Here is a 25,120-nt window from a genome sequence, read left to right on the forward strand (position 1 = left end):
AGGCGAATTGATGTTTAGAGTAAATAAAAGTAACCGAAATGCGTACAATTTCTGTGCAGGCAGTGTTGGATACGACTCACACATTATAATAGACCTTTTTCATGATAGTCCTGATGTTTGTTTTCACATCAGTGCAAACTGGGGGCAAATAAGTCAAACGTGACAAATTTCAACTATTGCAGTCTCTAGTACATAATTTGTACACTACCATGCGATGCTTTTAGTATTGCTAGTTAGAAGAAAGAAACAAAGCAAGAAAGCAAGAGCTGATAGCCATACTTCTATTGTAACAGGATAAAGCAGCATGGCTGAGTAGTTAGGGTACTGGACTTGAAATCAAGAGGTCGAGGGTTTAAGACCCACTCTGACCACTAAGTTTGAGTTGTTTCTTAGTAGATCCAAGTTCAACTCCTCGGTCACGTTCGTTAATAGTTAACTGGGTATTTAACCTTTTATGTTCATTTGCACTATTTTTTCATCATTTGCTTCCAACAGCCCTTAAAAGCCCAATTGGGGGAGTGTTCAATTAAGATATTTAACTATTTATTTAATTTAACCCATAATCCTGTTATAACTATTATAACCCATGTACAACATGTGACAAACACAAGTATTGGGAAGGTGAGAGATTTTCTTCCTCTCACCTCCTTTTCATTGCTGTGGCTTAGCAAGAAATTAAGTCACAACATACGGTTAACACTGATATGGGAGAGCGATACATGAAATTTATTGAAGGCAAAAAACCCAAGACCACTGGGTAACTTTTGGTCAGATACATTGATTCAAAAGAAATTCATGTGATGAATTGAAACGCAAAACGAAAGATACTTACGATCTGATTTGTTCCCCAACATCGACAATAAGATAGAAGATATGAAAATCAATTAGAAACAGGAATTTATATTTTATTGTTAATAGGAATTCATATCTTGTTGTAAATAGGAATTAGGAATTATTTTATTGTACGTGTTATTTCAGTTTCAAAATAGCTTTTAATTTAAGGTAAAAAGAATTACTTGATTGAGACTTTAAACAACGAAATGCCTGAAGGACTGATTAAAATTAATTAAGTTCGGTGTTCATTAGGTGCCCTGAAGTCTGCAGCAATATTCATTTAGTTGTTTGGAAAGTTCCCATGCTACATAGCCCTTACGATACCTAAAGTCAGTTCAAATAAACGGTTTGTCACTTTAAAATGCACAAGAAATCTTAAAGTGAAAAGACCATTCTGTCTCCTTCAAGGGCAATTCGATTTATTGGAAAAAATTAAAATTATTACCAGCTGGAATTAATATCTTATTGTTGACAGGAATTGATATTTTATTTTGCTATTTCAGAATCAAAACAATTTTTAATTGAAAGATAAAATTTCCTTCCTTTTAAGAAATTATTAAAGAAAAAGAAATACAAGATCACTAGATAAGTCTACAGTGTGTGTATTGGTCCAGAAGAATTTAATGCAAAGAGGTAAAAAGTAATAAGAATGATACTTACTGCCTGATTTGTTCCCAAAAATCAGTGATAAAAAAGAAAAGATGAAATCAATTATCAACAGGAATTAATAGTTTACTGCTAATAAGAATGAATATTTTACTGTGTTATTTCAGATTCAAAATGAATATTTTATTGTGTTATTTCAGATTCAAAATAGTTTTTAATTGTAGCACAATACTTTCTTCCTTAAGAGAAGATTTATTAAAAATGAACACAGGATGCCTGGGCAACTTTACATTAAAGTGGCTCAAAAAAAAGTAACCAAAATGGGTACAACTTCTGTGTAAGCAGTGTTGGATACGACTCACACATTATAATAGAACTTATTCATGATAGTCCTGATGTTTTTTGTCACATCACAGAGCAAATTGGGGGCAAAAAAGTCAAAAGTGACAAATTTCAACTATTGCAGTTTCTACTACATAATTTGTACTTTACCATGCGATGCTTTTAGTATTGCTAGTTAGAAGAAAGAAACAAAACAAGAAAGCAAGAGCTGAAAGCCATACTTCTATTATAACAGGACAAAGCAGCATGGCTGAGTGGTTAGGGTGCTGGACTTGAAATCCAGAGGTGACGGGTTCAAGACCCACTCTGATCACTAAGTTGGAGTTGTTTCTTAGTAGACCCTAGTTCAACTCCTCAGCCACTTTCGTAAATAGCTAACTGGATATTTAACCTTTCATGTTCATTTGCACTATGTTTCATCATTTGTTTCCATAACAGAGCATGACGGATATTCTGTGACTGTGTTTATGAAGTAATTACGTTTCATGGCTGCTTATATGAATAAATTTACGCAATCCAATATGGTGTACGACTGATGAGGCCAGTATTTTAGCAAAAAATCTTTTGTAGTGACACTTTTACAGTTTTTAAACAGTGTTTTTTTTTCCAGTGTGTGGAAGGAACATTTGTGACGAGATGTCTCTCAATTTGTGCGTAAGTTTTTCTGATTCTTTCTTAGCCTCTGCAGAGGATATTACTTGAGCAATGTAATTATATTGTTAATAGAAATTAATATTCTATATAAAAAGAGCTTTTTACTAAAAGATAATATTCTCTTCCTCTTAAGGAATGTGGTAAAGAAACAAAACGCAAGACAACTAGGTAACTCTACATTAAGTAAACTGGTTTAAGAGCAATTTATGACATGAAATAACATGTAAAACGAATGATACTTACAAACTGATTTGTTCCCCAACAAACACATGGAAAGGAAAAGATAAAAAATAATTATCAACAGGGGCTAGTATTTTATTGTTAACAGCATGATATTTTGTTGTGTTATTCAAAATTCAAATTAGTTTTTCATTGAAAGATAATATTTTCATCCTTTTTATAAGGAAATTTATTAAAGGCAAAGAGACACAAGACCTCTAGGTAACTTTACATTAAGTACATTGGTTCAAACGAAACTGATGTCAGTAATGAATTGAAAAATTTAAAGAGTAATACGTACCAGCTAATTTGTTCCCCAACATCAACAATAAAATGGAAAAAAGGAACATCAATCGTTAAAAGGAATTCCTATTTTATTGTTAACATGAACTAATATTTTATTGTGTTACTTTAGATTCAGAGTAGTTTTTGATTCACAGATAAGATTATCTTCAATTTAAGAAATTTAGTAAAGAGAAAGAAAAACCACTAGGTAACCACTAGGACCACTTCATAACTTTACATTAAGTACATTGGTGCTAACGAAATTGAAGTGATGAACTAGAATGTAAAAGGAATGATACTTACAACCTAGTTTGTTCCCCAACATTGATGATAAAAATGGAAAAAAAGAAAATAAATTACCACATTGATTTATTGGTATACTGGTAGAAACAAACATTTTATTTTGTTATTTCAGGTTCACAATGGGTTTTAATGAAAACACAATATTTTCTTCCATACAAAAAAAATTATCAGATTTTTTTATTCTATTTATTTGTTAACATACAACAAAATCCTGCTGAAACTATTTACAGTACAAACACCAACAAACTAATGGACAATTTGATTTCTATCATTAGTAACAACATTTTCATTTAACCTTCTTTCTTACGAAATTGATGCTAACACAATACTTAATAGTATACTGCTTGCAATGTGTTTTTCACCTCTTTATAGCACAAACCAAAAAAGATAATTTACGAGCACACTACCACATGTAATACTAGTACTAAAAGTAATGCGTGCACACACACACGACTAGCACTTAAACTCAATCCTAATTACAGAAATACATTATATGCTAAAGCTTTTAGGCTTCACTACACAGAAGGAAAAAAAATTACAACAAGCATGAAGTATACAAACTCGAGAAAATAATAAATATGGCACCTTGGCTTTCATTATCGGGAATATTGTTAACAGGCATTGTAACATTTATTCAAAAGGGTAGAAAAGTAGAAAAGGCAAAACCGTTGCACATCGCAAATACAGAGAAAAAGATAAAGAATATAGAAACAAAAGACCACTAGGTAACTCTACATTAAGTGAATTAGTTTAAAGGAAATTGTTGTGATAAATTAAAAAGTAAAAAAAAATGATACTTACGACCTGGTTTGTTCCCCAGCATTGAATATAAAATGGAAAAAATGAAAATCACTTATTAAAATAATTAAAATTACTATTTTATTGTTAATATGGATTAATGTTTTATTGTATTACTTCAAATTTAAACAAGTCGTTAAATTAATTGAAAGTTGATGTTTTCATTCTTTCAAGAACTTAATTACAGAAAAAGAAAAACAAGACCATTTAAAGTAACTTTGCACTAAATAGATTGGTTCCTGTTAAGATATTTATTACAGGCAAAAAAACACAAGACCACCGGGTAACTTTTGGTCAGATAGATTGATTCAAAAGAAATTCATGTGGTGAATTGAAAACTCAATTAGAAACAGGAATTTATATTTTATTGTTAATAGGAATTTATATTTTGATGCAAATAGGAATTAAGAATTATTTTATTGTGTTATTTCAGTTTCAAAATAGCTTTTAATTTAAGGTAAAAAGCATTACTTGATTCAGACTTTAAACAACGAAATGCCTGAAGGACTGATTAAAATTAATTAAGTTCAGTGTTCATTAGGTGCCCTGAAGTCTGCAGCAATATTCATTTAGTTGTTTGGAAAGTTCCCATGTTACATAGCCCTTATGGCACGTGTGGGAAACTTCTTAATTTATGTGGAACACGTCTGGGCAAGTAGGTAAGCTTCGACATCAACTAAACACGAAATTTATCTATATTTTCAATCAAAAAAGACAGCCAAAAACGCCATAAACGCCATAAATGCCACTTTTTTAGTTCTGTGTTTTCGCAGAACATATCTGGACAAGTAAGTAAGCGTCGATATCAACTAAACACGAAATGTCTCTATATTTTCAACCAAAAAGGTCATAAGGGCCATAAGGACCACTTTTCAGTTCTGTGTTTTCTCCGGGAACTCTTGTGATCTCTCGTGGGTCTCGCTTTGATCATAGTCTACTTGACAGATTAGGAAACTATTGCTGGTCTTCAAAATAAAAGCACGCTCAAACTCCATCTAGCCAAGTCATTCATTGCAATTCACTTGCTAGAAAAAAAATCTTCTCAAGCTTTGGCTTATTCAAAACATTATCAATTGTGTGAAAAAGGATTTTTTTTTTTGAACGTGAACGATCTGCAGTCTGCTTTGAGCGCTTGTTGAACTTTTCGATAATGTTGATCAAAATAAAACCATACACCGTGACGAAAGATTAGCGCGTATTTTATATAGTACTTGTATGAGTTTTATATTTGTATTCTATCACATGACCAGAAGGCAGAGATCCCATGAGATAGCACGGCGCTTACGCAAGTCATTGCACAATTTGCGCTTATCGCGGTAAGTCACACAATTTCTTGGAGCTTGGTTTTTCTACGCTAAAAACCTATTGACACGCATTGCTGGCGAGGTTAACGTAGTTAGCTTCAGATCTTAGTCCAGCTAAGGCCCTAACGTAGTTGGGTGCCAATAACTCAGTGGGATTATGCCCGGTCCCAACTCAGAAGACAACACAACTGACGAGCGCGGCCCTGAAACGTCAACGGACATTGGCGCCCAGAATATGCCTTCAGCTACCGCTTTCGCGGATATTTTCAAAGCTGCCTTGGCTCCGGTTCTGAGCCAGCTGACCAACTTAAACGAGAATGTGAGCTCAGTGCTCCTGGACGGGCAGGACGAACCCGATGAGGACGGTGAAACCGCTTCTGGTGACGGGCCCGACAAAACTGCGGACATGGATGCAGATTTATCTGCGCTCCTCGCCTCTGCGGGCAAAGATGATAGTAACGAGGCTATGCCGGGCGACGACCTCTTGAAGGAACGCGCGCAGGACTTAACAGTAAGTGAGAAGACTTCTCCGCCCCTTCGCGAAGGTCTGGCGGCTATTTTTAATAATCTTTTGTCAGAAAAGATGGGGGACGAGAAGCTCAAGGCCAAACTTGAAAAATATCCTCGTCCTGAGAATGTCAAGGCCTTGCGAACACCGAAAGTGAACCCCTCAATCTGGAGCCAGCTTTCGACTACTATGAAAGCTCAAGATGTAAGATCGCAAAAAGGGCAAAACACTCTTATCGGCGCTATTACAGCCATGACAAAGGCCGCCGATTTGGCGCTAGGAAGATACAGCCAAGACAAAGAACTGATCACTTTGTTGACCGATGCTGTTGCAATGGCACTTCAATACAACCATGAGGTGAATCACTCCCGATGCCCGGCCATGAAGAAAGAGATGCATAAAGACGATGCAGCCCTCTGCAACCTGTCCACTGTGGAGGGCACCTCAGAGTACCTGTTTGGAGATTTGTCAAAGCTCGCGAAGGATATCACAGAGGCCAATAAGTTGACGAAAAAGGTTCGCCCCCAACATTCCGGGACTTCCCGTGGTGATAAATACGTTGGGCGCTCAGCATATGGCTCGAGCCAGCGAAGATTTCAGCCCTACCATAGAGAAAAATCCTCTGATTTTTTAGGCAAAAGCCGCTTCTCAAAGCCGCCGAGAAAGAAAAAGGACGGCGAAACGAACCAGCGCCAGTGAAGGTGTCTGAGGTATGTCACGCAGAACTCACATCTTTGTCTATTGACATTGTACATAACTTGATAAATTCGCAAACAAGTTTCCACGCTGGAGAGCTCAAAAAGTTTTGGCCGCAGTGGGAAGCCATAACGACTGACCCTTCTATTCTTTAGATTGTTACTGGAGTTAAAATTGAATTTAAAAACAATGTTGCACCCACGCAACTTTATGGCAGACCTAGTGTCACAATATTGTCTTGTAAGTTCTTTATTTAATAACGCAACGGCTGAAAACATGACAACACGAGCGAACAATATGGCGGATAGCTCCAGTTCCGCCTCGAGCTCCCGAGGCCCGATGGGAGCACGTGGCATGACGTAATATGACACCTAGTGTATTTAACGCTCATCAGCATTCCATTGTCAAAGCTGAAATTGCCAAACTTCTTGCTAAAGGGGTCATTATCCCGGTGGCACAGGAAACAGAGAAATTTATCCCCACAATATTTTTACGACCGAAGAAAGATGGCACACACCCTACCATTCTCAATCTCAAAGCGTTTAACGAATTTATAGCTTACCATCATTTTAAAATGGATACACTAGAGGCCGCTGTAAACATGATAAGGCCAGGTTGTTTTATGGCTTCGGTGGACTTAAAGGACGTGTATTATACCGTTCCTATCCACCCATCTCACCAGAGATACTTAAAGTTCTGTTTTGACAGTGTTTTCTAGAAATATACCTGTTTACCTAATGGCCTAGCTAGTGCTCCGCGCATATATACCAAACTATTGAAACCTGTGTATGCCACACTTCGGAGCATGGGAGATCTTCTGCAGCACCCCTCCCGCAGCGGCCCACATCCCCTACACAGGAATCTTCATCTGATGGTATGTCCTGTGTCAGGGGATCCTTCAGCCGTTACAACTTTCCAGAGGAGGTTACCGACATTCTCATGGCAGCTTGGAGGAAAGGCACTCAAAAACAATGGATGGCATTTTGTCGTGAAAGACAAATTAATTGTTATTCACCACCACTGAGCGACACCCTTCAATTTCTCTCGGGGCTTTTTAATCAAGGGCTTAGCTACTCTACCCTTAATACTGCTCGCTCTGCATTATCTACCATTGTTATGATAGACGGGGGGACAAGCTTTGGTAGCCATCATCTTGTTACACGTTTTATGAAAGGGGTATTTGAATCGCGTAGACCCAAACCTAAATATGACAAAATTTGGGATGTTTCAGTGGTTTTGAAACATTTATCTTCCTTATACCCTAATGAAAAATTGTCTTTAAAGGAATTAACGCACAAGGTACTTATGCTGATTTTATTAGTTTCGAGCCAACGAGGGCAATCGATACACTACTTAGATCTAAAGCATCTTACCATGGAAGAGGATAATTATTCCTTTGACGTCGCTGAGCATATCAAGACCAGTACTCCCAGAAGCCCATATACGAGGATTGACATTGCTGCCTATGAGCCAGACAGTTCAATTTGCCCTTTGGCTTGTCTCAAAGCATATATCAAAAAGACCAAGGACTTGCGTAAAAACGAAACAAAATTGTTTATTAGTTATGTTAGACCCCATAGGCCTGTATCTAGGGACACGATCTCAAGGTGGACTAAGGAAACTCTTAGACTTTGCGGGATTGACACCAAGGTGTTCACAGCACATAGCACTAGGTCAGCATCCGATTCTAAAGCAAACGAAAAGGATGTCCCTGTCCATGAGATCATGGCTAAGGCCGGCTGTAAGTCTGCCGAGACCTTCCGCAAATACTATAATAAACCTGGAAACAGTCTAGCTTCCGCTATTCTTGACCAGTGAAAACCTCGCAATGTTCCTTGAATATCACATGTACTATTTGCGCTTATTTTGTAACTGTTAGACCATAAGCTACAAACACATTTATCATTGCTTATGCTCGATCTCTTGCTTTTGGGTGTATTTCATGCCTCCTGTTTGAGTGCATGTTGTATGGGTACATCAACGCTTTAAAGTCTCATGGGATCTCTGCCTTCTGGTCATGTGATAGAATTGGGAAATTAAACGAGACTTACCTGTAAGTTGAAGTTTGATTGAGATTCTATCACATGACATCAGAAGGCGACATATCACATGCCCGCCACTATCACACCCACCCTCTCTTAGGCAACTTTGTTGCCTGCCTTTTTCTAGTTTGGCTTTTTCCAGCCTGCATACTGTCTTTTGATGCACCCGGTATGTGGCTTTTAATTATGACTTGCGCAAGCGCCGTGCTATCTCATGTGATATCTCGTCTTCTGATGTCATGTGATAGAATCTCAATCAAACTTCAACTTACAGGTAAGTCTCGTTTAATTTCCCAATTTTTCTACAAAACCATTCGCCCTGTTTTGCTAATAATTGTGTGTCGCCGATTGAAAATTGAAAATTGTCCCGATGGTTCCGATTGTCCTAATTGTTCTGGTCCCGAGAAAGTCCCAGAAAGGTCCTGATTGTCCTGCAAAAGTCCCCGTTCCTTAAAATGCATCAAAATCATTCAGGACAATCAGGACCTTTCCAGGACTTTCTTGGGATCATCAGGACTTTTCCAGAACAATCGGGACCATCAGGACCATCGGGACAATTTTCAATTTTCGATCAGTGACACACAATTATATACATGTGCGTGGCACATGTGAAATCTGCACGCAAGGTGTTTCAAGTTGGTCAGATGGCATAATATCACGGATTTAGACATTGTTCAGTCCTACAACTGTGTCGCTTCTCAGTTATAAATGGCGTGAAGTTATTGCAAAAGTAATTTACTCGCCAGTTGAAGGATGTAAAGGGTGAACTATCATGAATTCAAGTTCGAGATTTTATGTTCAAAACTTACAAGGTCAGGAAGTGGAATATGACTAGGAATCAGAGATGCAAAGTTCCCAATAAAGTATTGAAGATGAAGAGAGCTCTCTAAGCGAGCAGTCATCTTCTGAAGAAGAGGGAGAAGAAAAGCAAATGAACGGTAGGAAGCACACTTGGTCACATATTCTGAACAAAGCGATGAATCGACATAGCACACAATTGGATGACTTAGTACAAGAATATGATGAGTTAGTACAAGAATACAAATGCAGCGGAGACTCACAAGAAATAGCACTCATAAAAGCTCAAAATGCCATGCTGCCTGTATACAGAAAAGAGTTAAGGAAAGTTTTGTTAGAATATTTAACATGGATGCACGATTTCAAGAAAGACCACATCTTCAAAGAAATAATGGACACAAAACAACACTTTGATGATGCTGAGGGTTTCAACTTGAAAGAGGCTATGGAAGTCAGTCACTCACTCATGCCCTTTACGCCTAAGTAGCATGTAGGGCAGCAATATGTTCCCTCCACATCTGTCGGTCCCTTGCCATAGACTTGATGCCTTCCCAGGTCTTCCTCATCTCCTTGATTTCCTTCTCCACCGTCCGCCGCCATGTGATCTTAGGGCGGCCCCTCTTGCGTTTTCCTTCTGGCGTCCAATGCAAAGCAGTTTTCGCAATTGAGGCTTCTTGGCGAGCGACGTGGCCAATCCACCTCCAACGTCTCCTCATCAGGATGGTAGCCATTGGTTCAGTTCCACACCGTTCAAAGAGATCATTATTTGAGATGGCATTAGGCCAAAAGATGCCTAGGATACGCCGAAGGCTCTTGGTCTGAAATGTAGAGAGTTTTGATAAATCCTTCTCCGTTAAGCGCCAACATTCTGGACCATACAGGAGAGTTGTGAGGACGCAGCTGTGATAGAGATTCAGCTTGGTACGAATACTGTAAGTGGAGGAGCGCTATACCTTATTCATCATGCTGAGCGAGTTTCTGGCCTTGTTGAGACGGCTCTGAATGTCCAGGTCAGTTCCTCCATCTCTACTGATGATGCTGCCGAGATAGGTAAATCTGTCTGTGTAAGGAACTTCTTCATTATCAATCTGGAAAGGCATTTGCATTCGTAACAATCTTTTTAGGTTAATAAAAAAATATTAATTGACAGTCTTTTTGTGAAACCAGTTCAAGCCATTCAAGGCAAGCAGCATGAAATAGTTCAATGAAAGTAATTTTCAAATCAAGGTTTTTACGAAGCCACAAATTAAGATAAGATACGGGTAAGCTTCTCCCAGTGTTTAGTTGCTGCTTTGTTGAAAAACGCCAACACCAGCTCCGTAATTTATCGTCACCTGACAGCTATGAAAGTGATGAACTACTATTTGGCAGGGAGTTGCTGCAGTATGATTGTGCTGAATGGGCCAACTGGAAAGAACTGGACAGGAATTCTGAACCTGTTGGCAGACAGGAGAGCTGATGATGGATGAAATCTGTCGCTTTTCTGCTTCGTCACCTTCCTCATAGTCTGCTAGTAAATGCTCGCTTGTGTGGCCTGTTACACCGATGATAGCACTTCTTGGTTGATTTGGGGCCTTCAGCTTCTTCACAAGCGCTTTTCTTACCGAACGTTTAATTAACTTTCTTCCGTCTACGTCCAATTCCGCTTCCAAGGCCATATTTTTTTATGAAGGTGTCGATCTTATTGACACCCATCCTCTGTTTCTTGTACCACACTTCGGATTTCGGATTTTCAATGGCGAGATAAAAAGGGACACTGTTTCGCATTTCTTCTTCTTCAACACGAAGACCAAAATGAAGGGTGAGCTGATACCACAGAGTATAAAGGAGTGACTTTGGAGTTTGTTCGCCAAGTACACAATTTTTCTATAGCTGCTCTTCATCTTGGACGGTAAGTGCTTCTGTTGTATTTGGTCGTTTTCCGTGGCCTTTTTCGCAAAGAACTCTGACTTGCTTTTCCCTCCAGGACCTGTCTGCACTTGACGAATTCTCGATCCTTCGCTGTGGATATTTTGCTATCATTTTGTTTGGATACCGGTAGCTAACATAACCCTTAGACTGTCCGCCTCATAGTCGGAGCCATCGCTTTTGTGAATTTTAGCAAAAACTCCCGAGAGACATTCGTCAAGTTCTTTAGCTTCGTTTTTGACAACGTCATCGTTGAGACCATTCCTTTCTGCCCACGACATCCAAACACTCATCCACGTGTTAGTAGTTTTGACTGTATTTTTGTTTACTGCTTTCCGGCAAGCTTTTGTATTTCCTCTCCGGAAATTTCTATTGATCTTGCCGCCATTTTTTTTAAAACAAAAGCAAAACGTAATGTGTTTAGTGTTGTCATGGCAACCTTGTTATACCATCAATCTTTTTGCTGTTATACCACTATTACGTGGAAATAGTGATACTATCAACCAATCAGATCTCCGAAATTTCTCGGCTTATATTGTAACTGTATTAATTGAATGATAAAATATAGTTAGCTCAGGGTATTTTTGTTTCGTGTAGTACGAGTCTAAGAGCGAAAAACCGAACTAGTTTGAACTGTTGACGGTTACCGCTCAGTACTGCAGAAAAGAGTTTGAAGGCCCTATTAATAAAACAGGGCAAATGGTTTTGTAGAAAAATACAAATAGAAAACTCATACAAGTACTATATAAAATACGCGCTAATCTTTCGTCATGGTGTATGCTTTTATTTCGATCAACATTCTCGAAATGTTCAACAAGCATTCAAAGCAGTCTGCAGATCGTTCACATTAAAAAAAGCCTTTTTCCACACGATTTATAACGTGGCGAATAAACCAAAGCTCGAGCAGTTTTTTTTCTAGCAAGTGAATAGCAATGAATGACTTGCCTAGATGGAGCTCGAGCACGCTTTTATTTTGAAAACCAGCAATAGTTTCCTAATCTGTCAAGAAGACCATGATCAAAGCAAGACCCACGAGAGACCACAAGAGCTTCCGGAGAAAACACAGAACTGAAAAGTGGTCCTTATGGCCCTTATGGCCTTTATGGCATTTTTGGCTGCCTTTTGTGGTTGAAAATATAGATCAATTTCGTGTTTCGTTGATATTGAAGCTTACTTACCTGCCCAGACATGTTCCGTATAAATTAAGAAGTTCCCCATGAGTGCCAACTTATCATGCTTTGTAATGCTATCGTGTTCTAGCTGCCCACTTTATGTAAATGGTTGCCCACCAAAGGGGTGCGAATCATCCGCCCCTTACTACTGAAGGAGAATTTCAGTAGAATCTCATCAGTAATGGTAGGGTTGATCCAACAAGTTTGCTTGGTTGACAATAAAATGGAAAAGATGAAATTCAAATATTTATTTATACTTTATTTCTAACAGGAATTAGTATTTTCTTTTGCTATTTCAGATTCAGAATACTTTTAAATTCACAGAAAATATTTTCCTCCCTAACCTCGGAATATTTTCACTTTTACCTTGAAAATGATGTTCAAAACATCGAAACATCAAACAACTGTAATTTTAATACTTCAAGTCCCGAAGTTCTTTACTTGAAATATAACATTTTTTCTTTGTTTTAAGAAATCTTTTACAGAGAAAGAAACACTACTCTAGGCAACTTTAGGTTGTTAAATAGATTGGTTCAAAAGAAATTGAAGCAATGAATTGAAAAGTCAAAAGAATGATACTTACGAACTTATTTGTTCCACAACATTGGCAATAAAATTGAAAAGATGAAAATCGATTAATAAAAGGAATGAATATTTTATTTAAAATTTAAAGATATTATTTTTTTCCTTATAAGTTATATGGAAGTTTTATAAAGGAAAAGAAACACAGGACTTCTAAGTAACTTTACATTAAGTAGACTGGTTCAAAAGAAATCCGAATCATCTGCCCCTTACTACTGATGGAGAATTTCAGTAGAATCTTAGCAGTAATAATAGGGTTGATCCAACAAGTTTGTTTGGTTGACAGTAAAATGGAAAAGATGAAATTCAAACATTTATTTTTATTTTATTTCTAACAGGAATTAGTATTTTCTCTTGTTATTTCAGATTCAGAATACTTTTGAATTCACATAAAATATTTTCCTCCCTTGAAGAATTTTATTAAAGAAAAAGAAACACAAGACCACCTGGTAACTTAATGTAAAGACTCATTCAAAACATATTCATGCAGTGAATCAAAATTAAGTAAAAATAATGATACTTACAACCTGGTTCCCCAACAAGCACATTGAAAAGAAAAGAGAAACATAAATTATTAACTCGAATTAACATATTATTCTTAACAGGAATTAATATATTCAATTGTGTTACAGGAGATTCAAAATAGTTTATTAATAATTATTATCACGCCAAACCAAAAATCCCTTAGCAATATGGTTGTCAAGAGTGTTAGGTGTAAATTCCCCAACAACTCTATAATCTCTAGCTATGATCTATCGCTGTTGTCGTTCAGAATGAAATTCAGGTAAAACTTATTTTAGGCCACCATAATAATATACTACTGCATAATCATCATTAGGGGAATTTTCCCCAACAATATTTCATTTCCTTCGCTTACCCAAAAAAAAACCCATAAAATCTGCAACAATCGACCTCACACTGTGGATCCATCGTACAGAAGACGAACTAAAGTTGTATTTTGGTTTGGCACGATAGCAAGAAGGTGTGTCCACTGTAATTAGCAGTGATTAGCCGATGGTTCCAACGTTCGGTCGACATAGTTGCGTGGCCTGTGCAACGGTGATTTGCACATCGTGGAAAGTTTCAGAAGTTGTTCAACAATCAAGGAGAAATAATGGGTAAGCTTATGCACTCGACTAGCTTTCCCCGCAACCAAATACAACAGTGTAGAAATCGCGTACATTAGCTATAAAAATTTACGATATACCTTCCATAAATCCACTGAGAAAATATGATGGCCAGACGAAGAAAAGCCCCTCGTCCTCCAGGCTGGGGGTTGGGCGGCGGGCCGATAACCCGCTCCCGGAAAAAGAAACATATTACAGAAACTGAAACTAGAATTACCACTGCGCCCTATCGGGAAGCAGGGGTACAAGATGCTAACACCCGGTTGGAGCAACGTGCGAAGCAGAGAATGACGCATAAACCGCCGATGAAATTGCTGTCGCCAAAAGCGTGTGTGAAGATCGGGCAATGGAATGTAAGGACATTGTTTGAGACTGGTAAGTGTCCTCAGGTGATCAAAGAGATGCAAAGATATGGTATTAGTATTCTGGGAGTAAGTGAAATGAGATGGAGCTCTTGTAGGAAGTTGAGGATAGCTACAGGAGAAACTGTGCTGTACTCAGGAATGGATGAAGGTGAAAATCAAGAGAGAGGAGTTGGCTTCATTCTGTCTAAAGAAACTGCACAATGCCTGCTGGAATGGGAACCGGTGTCTGAGAGGATAATCAGAGCCAGGTTCAACTCAAGGTGGCAGCTGGTCAACATCTTGCAATGCTATGCCCCAACAAATGAGGCAACAGAGGTGGCAAAGGACGATTTCTACGACCAGCTACAGATGGTTTTGGAGCAGGTGCCATGCAGAGATGTGAAGATCGTCATGGGAGATATGAATACTAAGGTGGGTATGGACAATACAGGCAGAGAGGAGGTGATGGGTAAACATGGGGCAAGAGCTGCGATGAATGAAAATGGTGAGAGGTGGGCGGACTTCTGTCAAGCAAATGAGCTGGTAATCGGTGGAACGCTGTTCCCCCAAAAGGAGTGTCACAAGCGGACATGGAGGTCTTCTGACGGTGTTATTGTGAACCAGACCGACAACCTGGCATTTAGCAGGAGATGGAGGAGCTCAATGCAGAACGTTCGTGTGTGGCGTGGGGCAGACATTGGGTCGGACCACCATCTGTTGATGGCAAAAGTCAGGCTAAAGATTGCCAAAGTGAGAAAAGCGGAAATTGGCCGAGTGCGTTTCGAGGTCAGCAATTTGAAAGACTTGGAGGTTAGGAACGCATTCAAGCTAGCGCTGCACAACAGATTTGAGGGTCTGCAGCAGTTGATGGAGGAGGAGGAGCTGCCAGTGGATGATGAATGGACGCTTATTGAGCAAGGTTACGTGGAGACCTGCGAGCAGGTGCTGGGTAGGGCAAAGGTTAACAGGAAGGAGTCGATCAGCAAGGAGACTTGGGAGGTAATCGAGCAGCGAAAGGTGGCAAAAAACACCATGAACATGGCCAGAACGAGAATGCAGAAGAGAGATGCAAACAAAAGGTACCAAGAGCTTAATAGGGAGGTGAAGAGGAGGTGCAGGAGAGACAGGAGGGTGTATGTGGAATCAGAAGCTGAAAGAGCTGAGGAGGCTGGAAAGAGAGGTGATGCAAGGACTTTGTACGGAATCACCAGAAAGTTAAGTGGGAGGTTCCAGAATACATGTAAGCCAGTGAGAAACGAGGCAGGCGTGTTGCTCAGGTCAGCAGAGGAGGAGATGCAACGCTGGAGGGAGCACTTTCAAAAAGCGCTTAACCATGAAGAGCCGCTCTACCCGCCAGAGGTGGAGCCAAATAACGAACTTAACATCAGGACAGGTCGTATCACACGTATTGAAATCAAGAATGCTATAAAGAAGTTAAAAAACGGGAAAGCTGCAGGATGTGACAATATACCACCAGAGGCAATTAAAGAAAAAGAAATACAAGAACACTAGATAAGTCTACATTATGTGTATTGGTCCAGAAGAATTTAATGCAAAGAGGTAAAAAGTAATAAGAATGATACTCACGGCCTGATTTGTTCCGAAAAATCAGTGATAAAATAGAAAAGATGAAATCAATTATCAACAGGAATTAATGGTAATTTACTGCTAATACGAATGAATATTTTACTGTGTTATTTCAGATTCAAAATGAATATTTTATTGTGTTATTTCAGATTCAAAATAGTGTTTAATTGTAACACAATATTTTCTTCCTAATATAAGAAAATTTATTAGAAATGAAACACAAGATGCCTGGGCAACTTTACATTAAAGTGGCTCAAAACAGTTTCCAGAACTTGCGAAGACGTAGATTTTTATGGGTTATTATAAACACTCTTCACCAGTTGATGCTACAGTCGTGGTATCAAAAACCTGCCCAGTTACTGGAGAACATGTTGTCATTATTTTCATGACACTACATGTTACCATAGCGATTTTATGACCTGCTGAAACACCTCTAAGGTTAGTTTTAAGTACTTATATTTAAAAATTTTTCGAAATTTAGGGTGGCTCTGAACCCGACCTCATGTAAAAATTTCTTTTAAACTTTGCCGAAGGTTGTATCTTATCCTATTTATCAAAATTTGATAATAAAAAAGGGTTTCGCCATGTTGTTTTTGAAATACAAGTACTTAAAGCTAAAATTACGGGACATGTTTTTGAGCCACCTTAAGTAGATTGGTTCAGAGGAAATTGATGTGATGAATTGAAAAGTGAAAAGAATGATACTTACGAGCTGATTTGTTCCCCAACAAACACATGAAAAGAGGAAAACAAATCATTAACTGAAATTACCATTTTATTCTTAATGGAAATTAATATATTTTATTGTGTTACTTCAGATTCAAAATAGTTTATAACCGAAAGATAATATTTTGCCTTTTAAGGAATTCATTAAAGAAGAAAAACACAAGACCTAGTAGATTGGTTCAAAGGAAATTGATGTGATAAACTGAAAAGTAAAAAATGTGATACTTACTCCCTGATTTGTTCCCCAACATCAACAACAAAATGGAAAAGATGAAAGGAAAAAGGAATTAATATTTTGTGGTTAACAGGAGTTAATATTTTATTGTGCTATTTCAGAATCACAATTATAGTTTTTAATTGACTGATAATATTTTCTTCCTTTCAAGAAATTTATAAGTAACTTTACATTAAGTAGATTGGTTCAAAAGAAATTGATGTTATGAATTGAAAAGTACTTTAATTATACTATTTGAGATTCATTATTCATTTCACGGTTGTTTTCAATTGAAAGATATTTCCTAACTTAATATATTTTTATTGAAAGATAAAATTTTCTCCATTTCAAAGTTAATCTGTTCTTCCTTTTCAGAAATTTAGTAAAGAAAAAGAACCACAACTTTCCATCTAGTGGACTGATTCAAACTAAATTGATGGGATTAATTAAAAAGTAAATATAAATGATACTTACAACCTGATTTGTTCCCCAGCAGAAAGGAAAAGATGAAAATTAATTATCAACAAGAGTAAATGTTTTGTTAATAGGAATTAATATTTTAATGTGTCATTTCAGATTAAAACTTGTTTTTCACTGAAAGATATTCTATTCCTTTAAGAAACTAACTAGAGGAAAATTTATCTATAAAAGCAAACTTTAGTAAGGAAAAGGGGAAAAATAGCTATTAAAAGATTTATACTCTGTTCCTTGTGATAAATAAATAAAAAAAGTACGGAACAGAAGGCCACCAAGCAACTGGAAATTAAGAAGGAAGTAAAAGATACTTAGCGTATATTTGTTCCCTACATGTAACATTGACAATAACATTAAGCATGCAAAGCCTAAGGGGTAAGGAAGTAGTGAAGGGCACATGATTCGCATCCCTTTGGTGGGCAACCATTTCCATAAAGTGGGCAGCCAGACCACGATGAAGTTGCAAAGCATGATAAGTTGGCACGTGTGGGAAACTTCTTAATTTATGTGGAACATGTCTGGGCAAGTAGGTAAGCTTTGATATCAACTAAACACGAAATTTATCTATATTTTCAATCAAAAAAGACAGCCAAAAACGCCATAAACGCCATAAATGCCACTTTTTTAGTTCTGTGTTTTCGCAGAACATATCTGGACAAGTAAGTAAGCGTCGATATCAACTAAACACGAAATGTCTCTATATTTTCAACCAAAAAGGTCATAAGGGCCATAAGGACCACTTTTCAGTTCTGTGTTTTCTCCGGGAACTCTTGTGATCTCTCGTGGGTCTCGCTTTGATCATAGTCTACTTGACAGATTAGGAAACTATTGCTGGTCTTCAAAATAAAAGCACGCTCAAGCTCCATCTAGCCAAGTCATTCATTGCAATTCACTTGCTAGAAAAAAAATATTCTCGAGCTTTGGTTTATTCAAAACATTATAAATTGTGTGAAAAAGGATTTTTTTGAGCGTGAACGATCTGCAGACTGCTTTGAACGCTTGTTGAACTTTTCGATAATGTTGATCGAAATAAAACCATACACCGTGACGAAAGATTAGCGCGTATTTTATATAGTACTTGTATGAGTTTTCTATTTGTATTTTTCTATAAAACCATTTGCCCTGTTTTGCCAATAATTGTGTGCCGCCGATTGAAAATTGAAAATTGTCCCGATGGTTCCGATTGTCCTAATTGTTCTGGAAAAGTCCCGACCCGAGAAAGTCCCGGAAACGTCCTGATTGTCCTGGAAAAGTCCCCGTTCCTTAAAATGCATCAAAATCATTCAGGACAATCAGGACCTTTTCAGGACTTTCTTGGGATCATCAGGACTTTTCCAGAACAATCGGGACCATCAGGACCATCGGGACAATTTTCAATTTTCGATCAGTGACACACAATTATATACATGTGCGTGGCACATGTGAAATCTGCACGCAAGGTGTTTCAAGTTGGTCAGATGGCATAATATCACGGATTTAGACATTGTTCAGTCCTACAACTGTGTCGCTTCTCAGTTATAAATGGCGTGAAGTTATTGCAAAAGTAATTTACTCGCCAGTTGAAGGATGTAAAGGGTGAACTATCATGAATTCAAGTTCGAGATTTTATGTTCAAAACTTACAAGGTCAGGAAGTGGAATATGACTAGGAATCAGAGATGCAAAGTTCCCAATAAAGTATTGAAGATGAAGAGAGCTCTCTAAGCGAGCAGTCATCTTCTGGAGAAGAGGGAGAAGAAAAGCAAATGAACGGTATGAAGCACACTTGGTCACACATTCTGAACAAAGCGATGAATCGACATAGCACACAATTGGATGACTTAGTACAAGAATATGATGAGTTAGTACAAGAATACAAATGCAGCGGAGACTCACAAGAAATAGCACTCATAAAAGCTCAAAATGCCATGCTGCCTGTATACAGAAAAGAGTTAAGGAAAGTTTTGTTAGAATATTTAACATGGATGCACGATTTCAAGAAAGACCACATCTTCAGAGAAATAATGGACACAAAACAACAGTTTGATGATGCTGAGGGTTTCAACTGGAAAGAGGCTATGGAACTAGTGGTGAACAACCGAAAGTTTCTACTTAACAGACTATTTAGAGCGCAGCGGGTTCCCAAAACAGCTGGAGGACACTCAGAACTGATAAATTAGGAGCTTACTATACGATGTAAGACTATCTATGCTACCTCGAAGTTACATTGAAACAAACGACTAATGACTTTACAGCCAGTGTAAACAGAGTTATCGATAAGGCTCTGAGTACAAAGTACAGTTCAATGTACCGGATCGTGACCCTATGGAAAGAACAAACTGTAAGACTTTGTAATGATCACTTGACAAGTTAGAGCTCTGAGAGTTGTAAATAGTAAAAGATTAGTTGACTGCAATAAAAGTCTTTGAAAAACATTAGTTTGTTCATTTTCTTGGTTTTGTTTATTGGCATAATTTTAGGCGTTAATGACCCCAGGGAGATTATTTTGCAATAACGAAGAGGCAATGGAAAGCTCTATTGTATTTGAACAAACAGAGTTTTCATGGTAGGTATAGGTAATAGCATGACTTGTAGTGGTATTTGGCAATAATACCGCAACTGATATTTCAAAATTGTCCAAAATACCACGAGCCGCGAAGCGGCGACTGGTATTTGGAAAATTTTGAAACATTACGAGCTGGTATTATTGCACAATACCACGTACAGGTTATGCTATTATTTATTTATAATAGAAGCCGAGAAATTTTCGATAACGCACAAGAGATCTTTATTTCGTTACAGTTGAAAAAACAAACACAGGCATTTGCATTCGTAACAATCTTTTTAGGTCAATGAAAAAAATTTTGATTAACAGTCTTCATGTGAAACCAGTTCAAACCATTCAAGGCAAGCAGCATGAAATAGCTCAATGAAAGTAATTTTGAAATCACGGGTAAGCTTCTTCCAGTGTTTAGTTGCTGCTTTGTTGAAAAACGCCAACACCAGCTCCGTAATTTATCGTCACCTGACAGCTATGAAACTGATGAACTACTATTTGGTTGGGAGTTGCTGCAGTATGATTGTGCTGAATGGGCAAACTGGAAAGAACTGGGCGGGAATTCTGAACCTGTTGGCAGACAGGAGAGCTGATGATGGGTGAAATCTGTCGCTTTTCTGCTTCGTCACCTTCCTCATAGTCTGCCAGTAAATGCTCGCTTGTGTGGCCTGTTACACCGATGATAGCACTTCTTGGCTGATTCTAGGCGTTCAGCTTCTTCACAAGCGCTTTTCTTACTGAATGTTTGATTAACTTTCTTCTGTCTACGTCCAATTCCGCTTCCAAGGCAATTTTTTTTATGAAGGTGTCGATCTTATTGACACCCATCCTCTGTTTTTTGTACCACACTTCGGATTTCGGATTTTCAATAATGGCGAGATAAAACGGTTGCATTTCTTCTTCTTCACCATAAAGACCAAAACGAAGGGCGAGCTGATACCACGGAGTATAAAGGAGTGACTTTGGAGTTTGTTTGCCAAGTACACGATTTTTCTATAGCTGCTCTTCATCTTGGACGGTAAGTGCTTCTGTTGTATTTGGTCGTTTTCCGTGGCCTTTTTCGCAAAGAGCTCTGACTTGCTTTTCCCTCCAGGATCTGTCTGCACTTGACAAATTCTCAATCCTTTGCTATGGATATTTTGCTATCATTTTGCTTGGATAGCTAACATAACCCTTAGATTTTCCGGCTCATAGTCGGAGCCATCGCTTTTGTAAATTTTGGCAAAAAATCGCGAGAGACATTCGTCAAGTTCTTTAGCTTCGTTTTTGACAATGTCATCATTGAGACCATTGCTCTCTGCCAACGACTTCCAAACATTCATCCACATGTTAGTGGTTTTGACTGTATTTTTGTCCACTGCTTCTCGGCAAGCTTTTGTATTTCCTATCCGGAAATTTCCGAGAATCTTGCCGCCATTTTTTTTTAAAACAAATGCAAAACATAATGTGCTTAGTGTCGTCATGGCAACCTTGTTATACCATCAATCTTTTGCTGTTATACCACTATTGTGGAAATAGTGATACTATCAACCAATCAAATCTCCGAAATTTCTCGGCCTATATTGTACATGTAACTGTATTAATTGAATGATAAAATATAGTTAGCTCAAGGTATTTTTGTTTTGTGTAGTACGAGTCTAAGAGCGAAAAACTGAACTAGCTTGAACTGTTGACGGTAACCGCTCAGTACTGAAGAAGAGTTTGAAGGCCCTATTAATAAAACAGGGCAAATGGTTTTGTAGAAAAATAAATAGAAAACTCAGACTAGTACTATATAAAATACGCGCCAATCTTTCGTCATGGTGTATGCTTTTATTTCGATCAACATTCTCGAAAAGTCCAACAAGCGTTCAAAGCAGTCTGCAGATCGTTCACATTCGAAAAAAGCCTTTTTCCACACGATTTATAATGTTTCGAATAAACCAAAGCTCAAGAATTTTTTTTCTAGCAAGTGAATTGCAATGAATGACTTGGCTAGATAGAGCTCGAGCGAGCTTTTATTTTGAAAACCAGCAATAGTTTCCTAATCTGTCAAGTAGACAGTGATCAACACGAGAACCCCGAGAGACCACAAGAGCTCCCGGAGAAAACACATGCAGAACTGAAAAGTGTCCCTTATGGCCCTTATGGCCTTTATGGCCTTTTTGGCTGCCTTTTTTGGTTGAAAATATAGATACATTTCGTGTTTAGTTGATATCGAAGCTTACTTACTTGCCCAGACATGTTCCGCGTAAATTACGAAGTTTCCCATAAGTGGCAACTTATCATGCTTTGTAACGTCATCGTGTTCTAGCTGCCCACTTTATGTAAATGGTTGCCCACCAAAGGGGTGCGAATCATCCGCCCCTTACTACTGAAGGAGAATTTCAGTAGAATCTTAGCAGTAATGGTAGCGTTGATCCAACAAGTTTGCTTGGTTGACAATAAAATGGAAAAGATGAAATTCAAATATTTATTTATACTTTATTTCTAACAGGAATTAGTATTTTCTTTTGTTATTTCAGAATCAGAATACTTTTAAATTCACAGAAAATATTTTCCTCCCTAACCTCGGAATATTTTCACTTTTACCTTGAAAATGATGTTCAAAACATCGAAACATCAAACAACTGTAATTTTAATATTTCAAGTCCCAAAGTTCTTTATTTGAGATATAACATTTTTCTCTGTTTTAAGAAATCTATTACAGAGAAAGAAACACTACTCTAGGCAACTTTAGGTTGTTAAATAGATTGGTTCAAAAGAAATTGAAGCAATGAATTGAAAAGTCAAAAGAATGATACTTACGAACTAATTTGTTCCACAACATTGGCAATAAAATTGAAAAGATGAAAATCGATTAATAAAAGGAATGGATATTTTATTTAAAATTTAAAGATACTATTTTCTTCCTTATAAGTTACAAGGACGTTTTGTAAAGGAAAAGAAACACAGGACCTCTAGGTAACTTTACATGAAGTAGACTGGTTCAAAAGAAATCCGAATCATCTGCCCCTCACTACTGAAGGAGAATTTCAGTAGAATCTTAGCAGTAATAATAGGGTTGATCCAACAAGTTTGTTTGGTTGACAATAAAATTGAAAACATGAAATTCAAATATTTATTTATATTTTATTTTTAACAGGAATTAGTATTTTCTTTTGTTATTTCAGATTCAGAATACTTTTGAATTCACATAAAATATTTTCCTCCCTTGAAGAATTTTATTAAAGAAAAAGAAACACAAGACCACCTGGTAACTTAATGTAAAGACTCATTCAAAACATATTCATGCAGTGAATCAAAATTAAGTAAAAATAATGATACTTACTACCTGGTTCCCCAACAAGCACATTGAAAGGAAAAGAGAAACATAAATTATTAACTGGAATTAACATATTACTCTTAACAGGAATTAATATATTTAATTGTGTTACAGTAGATTCAAAATAGTTTATTAATAATTATCACGCCAAACCAAAAATCCCTTAGCAATATGGCTGTCAAGAGTGTTAGGCATAAATTCCCCAACAACTCTAAAATCTCTAGCTTTGATCTATCTCTAGCTATAGTCTCCAGCTATGATCTATCACTGTTGTTGTTCAGAATGAAATTCAGGTAAAAATTATTTTAGGCCCTCATAATAATATACTACTGCATAATCATCATTAGGGGAATTTTCCCCAACAATATTTCATTTCCTTCACTTATCCAAAAAAACAAACCCATACAATCTGCAACAATCAACCTCACACTGTGGATCCATCGTACAGAAGACGATCTAAAGTTGCATTTTGGTTTGGCGCTGTAGCAAGAAGGTGCGTTCACTGTAAGTAGCAGTAATTAGCCGATGGTTCCCATGTTCGGTCGACATAGTTGCGCGGCCTGTGCAACGGTGATTTGCACATTGTGGAAAGTTTCAGAAGTTGTTCAACGATCGAGGAGAAATAATGGGTAAGCTTATGCACTCGACTAGCTTTCCCCGCAACCAAATATAACATTGTAGAAATCGCGTACATTAGCTATAAACATTTACGATATACCTTCCATAAATCCACTGAGAAAATATGATGGAAGAGTATTGCTTCCTAGCCCCCATGTTATAGCTTGCGATTTCCTCGGCTTTGTTAAATGTTTTTTTTTTTTTTTGAAACTCTCGACTACAATCTTAACGTTGAACGGGCCAAGCAGGTCAATCGATGAAGAAAACCACTTCGTGTAAGAACGCCATAGAGTTACCCGGCTGGACCTCCTCGCTGATTGGCCAGAAAAATATTTTTTTGACCAATCAGTGGGATGGAATTCGACCCCTTCTGGAACTAGTTCGGTAAGAATAAGTTCCAAGGGGCTCTTCAGCTCTTGAAGCAAAGTTCAGCCCGAAATTATCGCTTCGTCCTGGCTAGTAGCCCCTGGGTCTCTGGGGATGATTGGTAATAGGAATCAATATTTAATAATTAGTCGTTTTCATCCTTTTTTTTTATTTAAGAAAAACAAACATAAGATCAACTACATAACTTTACATCAATTAAGAATACTGATCAAAAGAAATTCATGTGATGAACTGAAGAGTTTAAGGAATGATACGTTTGACTTGAATGAATGAGTTGCCAGTAATCGGATACCCGTGTTTGCGCGAAGAACTCTGGGATCGTCAGGGGGCAAACATTGCTAGTCGCTAGAAGGAAATGTATGGCGAAAAGTTGTTTCGAGGTACAAGAAAACGACTTTTGAGAGAGATCAACGCTTTTTCACCGTCGTTTTTATCGCGAATGGATTTGGACAATGTTGATATGTGGAATATGTAAGTTTTTGTTTGAATAACCGTGAAATATGTGACAAAATCTACCGATAAACTCCGCTGCTTGCGTGAGGTTTATTGTGAAATTTACATCGCGTAATGGTCTGAAAATATTACAAAGTTAATTAGGTATAAATCGAGAGGAAATAACCCAGTAAAGCCTTTTAAGTCGTGGACAGGCTACTTTTGGCTTATTTGAGAGCTCAGTCATACAAATAATACTGGAAATAAGCCCGGTGGCGATCACTGTACTGTCTGGGGTTGATTTAATGACAAATGAGTCCG

At 37.6% G+C, this 25,120-nt stretch overlaps 1 protein-coding gene and 2 pseudogenes across 1 annotated transcript; 1 reads left to right on the top strand and 2 right to left on the bottom strand.

Moving 5' to 3' along the window:
- Nucleotides 1–10,635: 10,635 nt before the first annotated feature.
- On the bottom strand, nucleotides 10,636–11,568 carry LOC145460544 (uncharacterized; annotated as a pseudogene).
- Nucleotides 11,569–14,285: 2,717 nt separating this feature from the next.
- On the top strand, nucleotides 14,286–16,034 carry LOC145502126 (uncharacterized). Its single transcript, XM_081481405.1, has one exon. It carries the CDS (start codon nucleotides 14,286–14,288, stop codon nucleotides 16,032–16,034), a length of 1,749 nt encoding a protein of 582 aa, XP_081337531.1.
- Nucleotides 16,035–20,300: 4,266 nt separating this feature from the next.
- LOC145502127 (uncharacterized) lies at nucleotides 20,301–21,386 on the bottom strand (annotated as a pseudogene).
- Between the last annotated feature and the right edge of the window lie 3,734 nt (nucleotides 21,387–25,120).

Source organism: Orbicella franksi, chromosome 11 (genome assembly GCF_964199315.1).
Source record: "Orbicella franksi chromosome 11, jaOrbFran1.1, whole genome shotgun sequence".
In the NCBI taxonomy this organism is placed as follows: domain Eukaryota; kingdom Metazoa; phylum Cnidaria; class Anthozoa; order Scleractinia; family Merulinidae; genus Orbicella; species Orbicella franksi.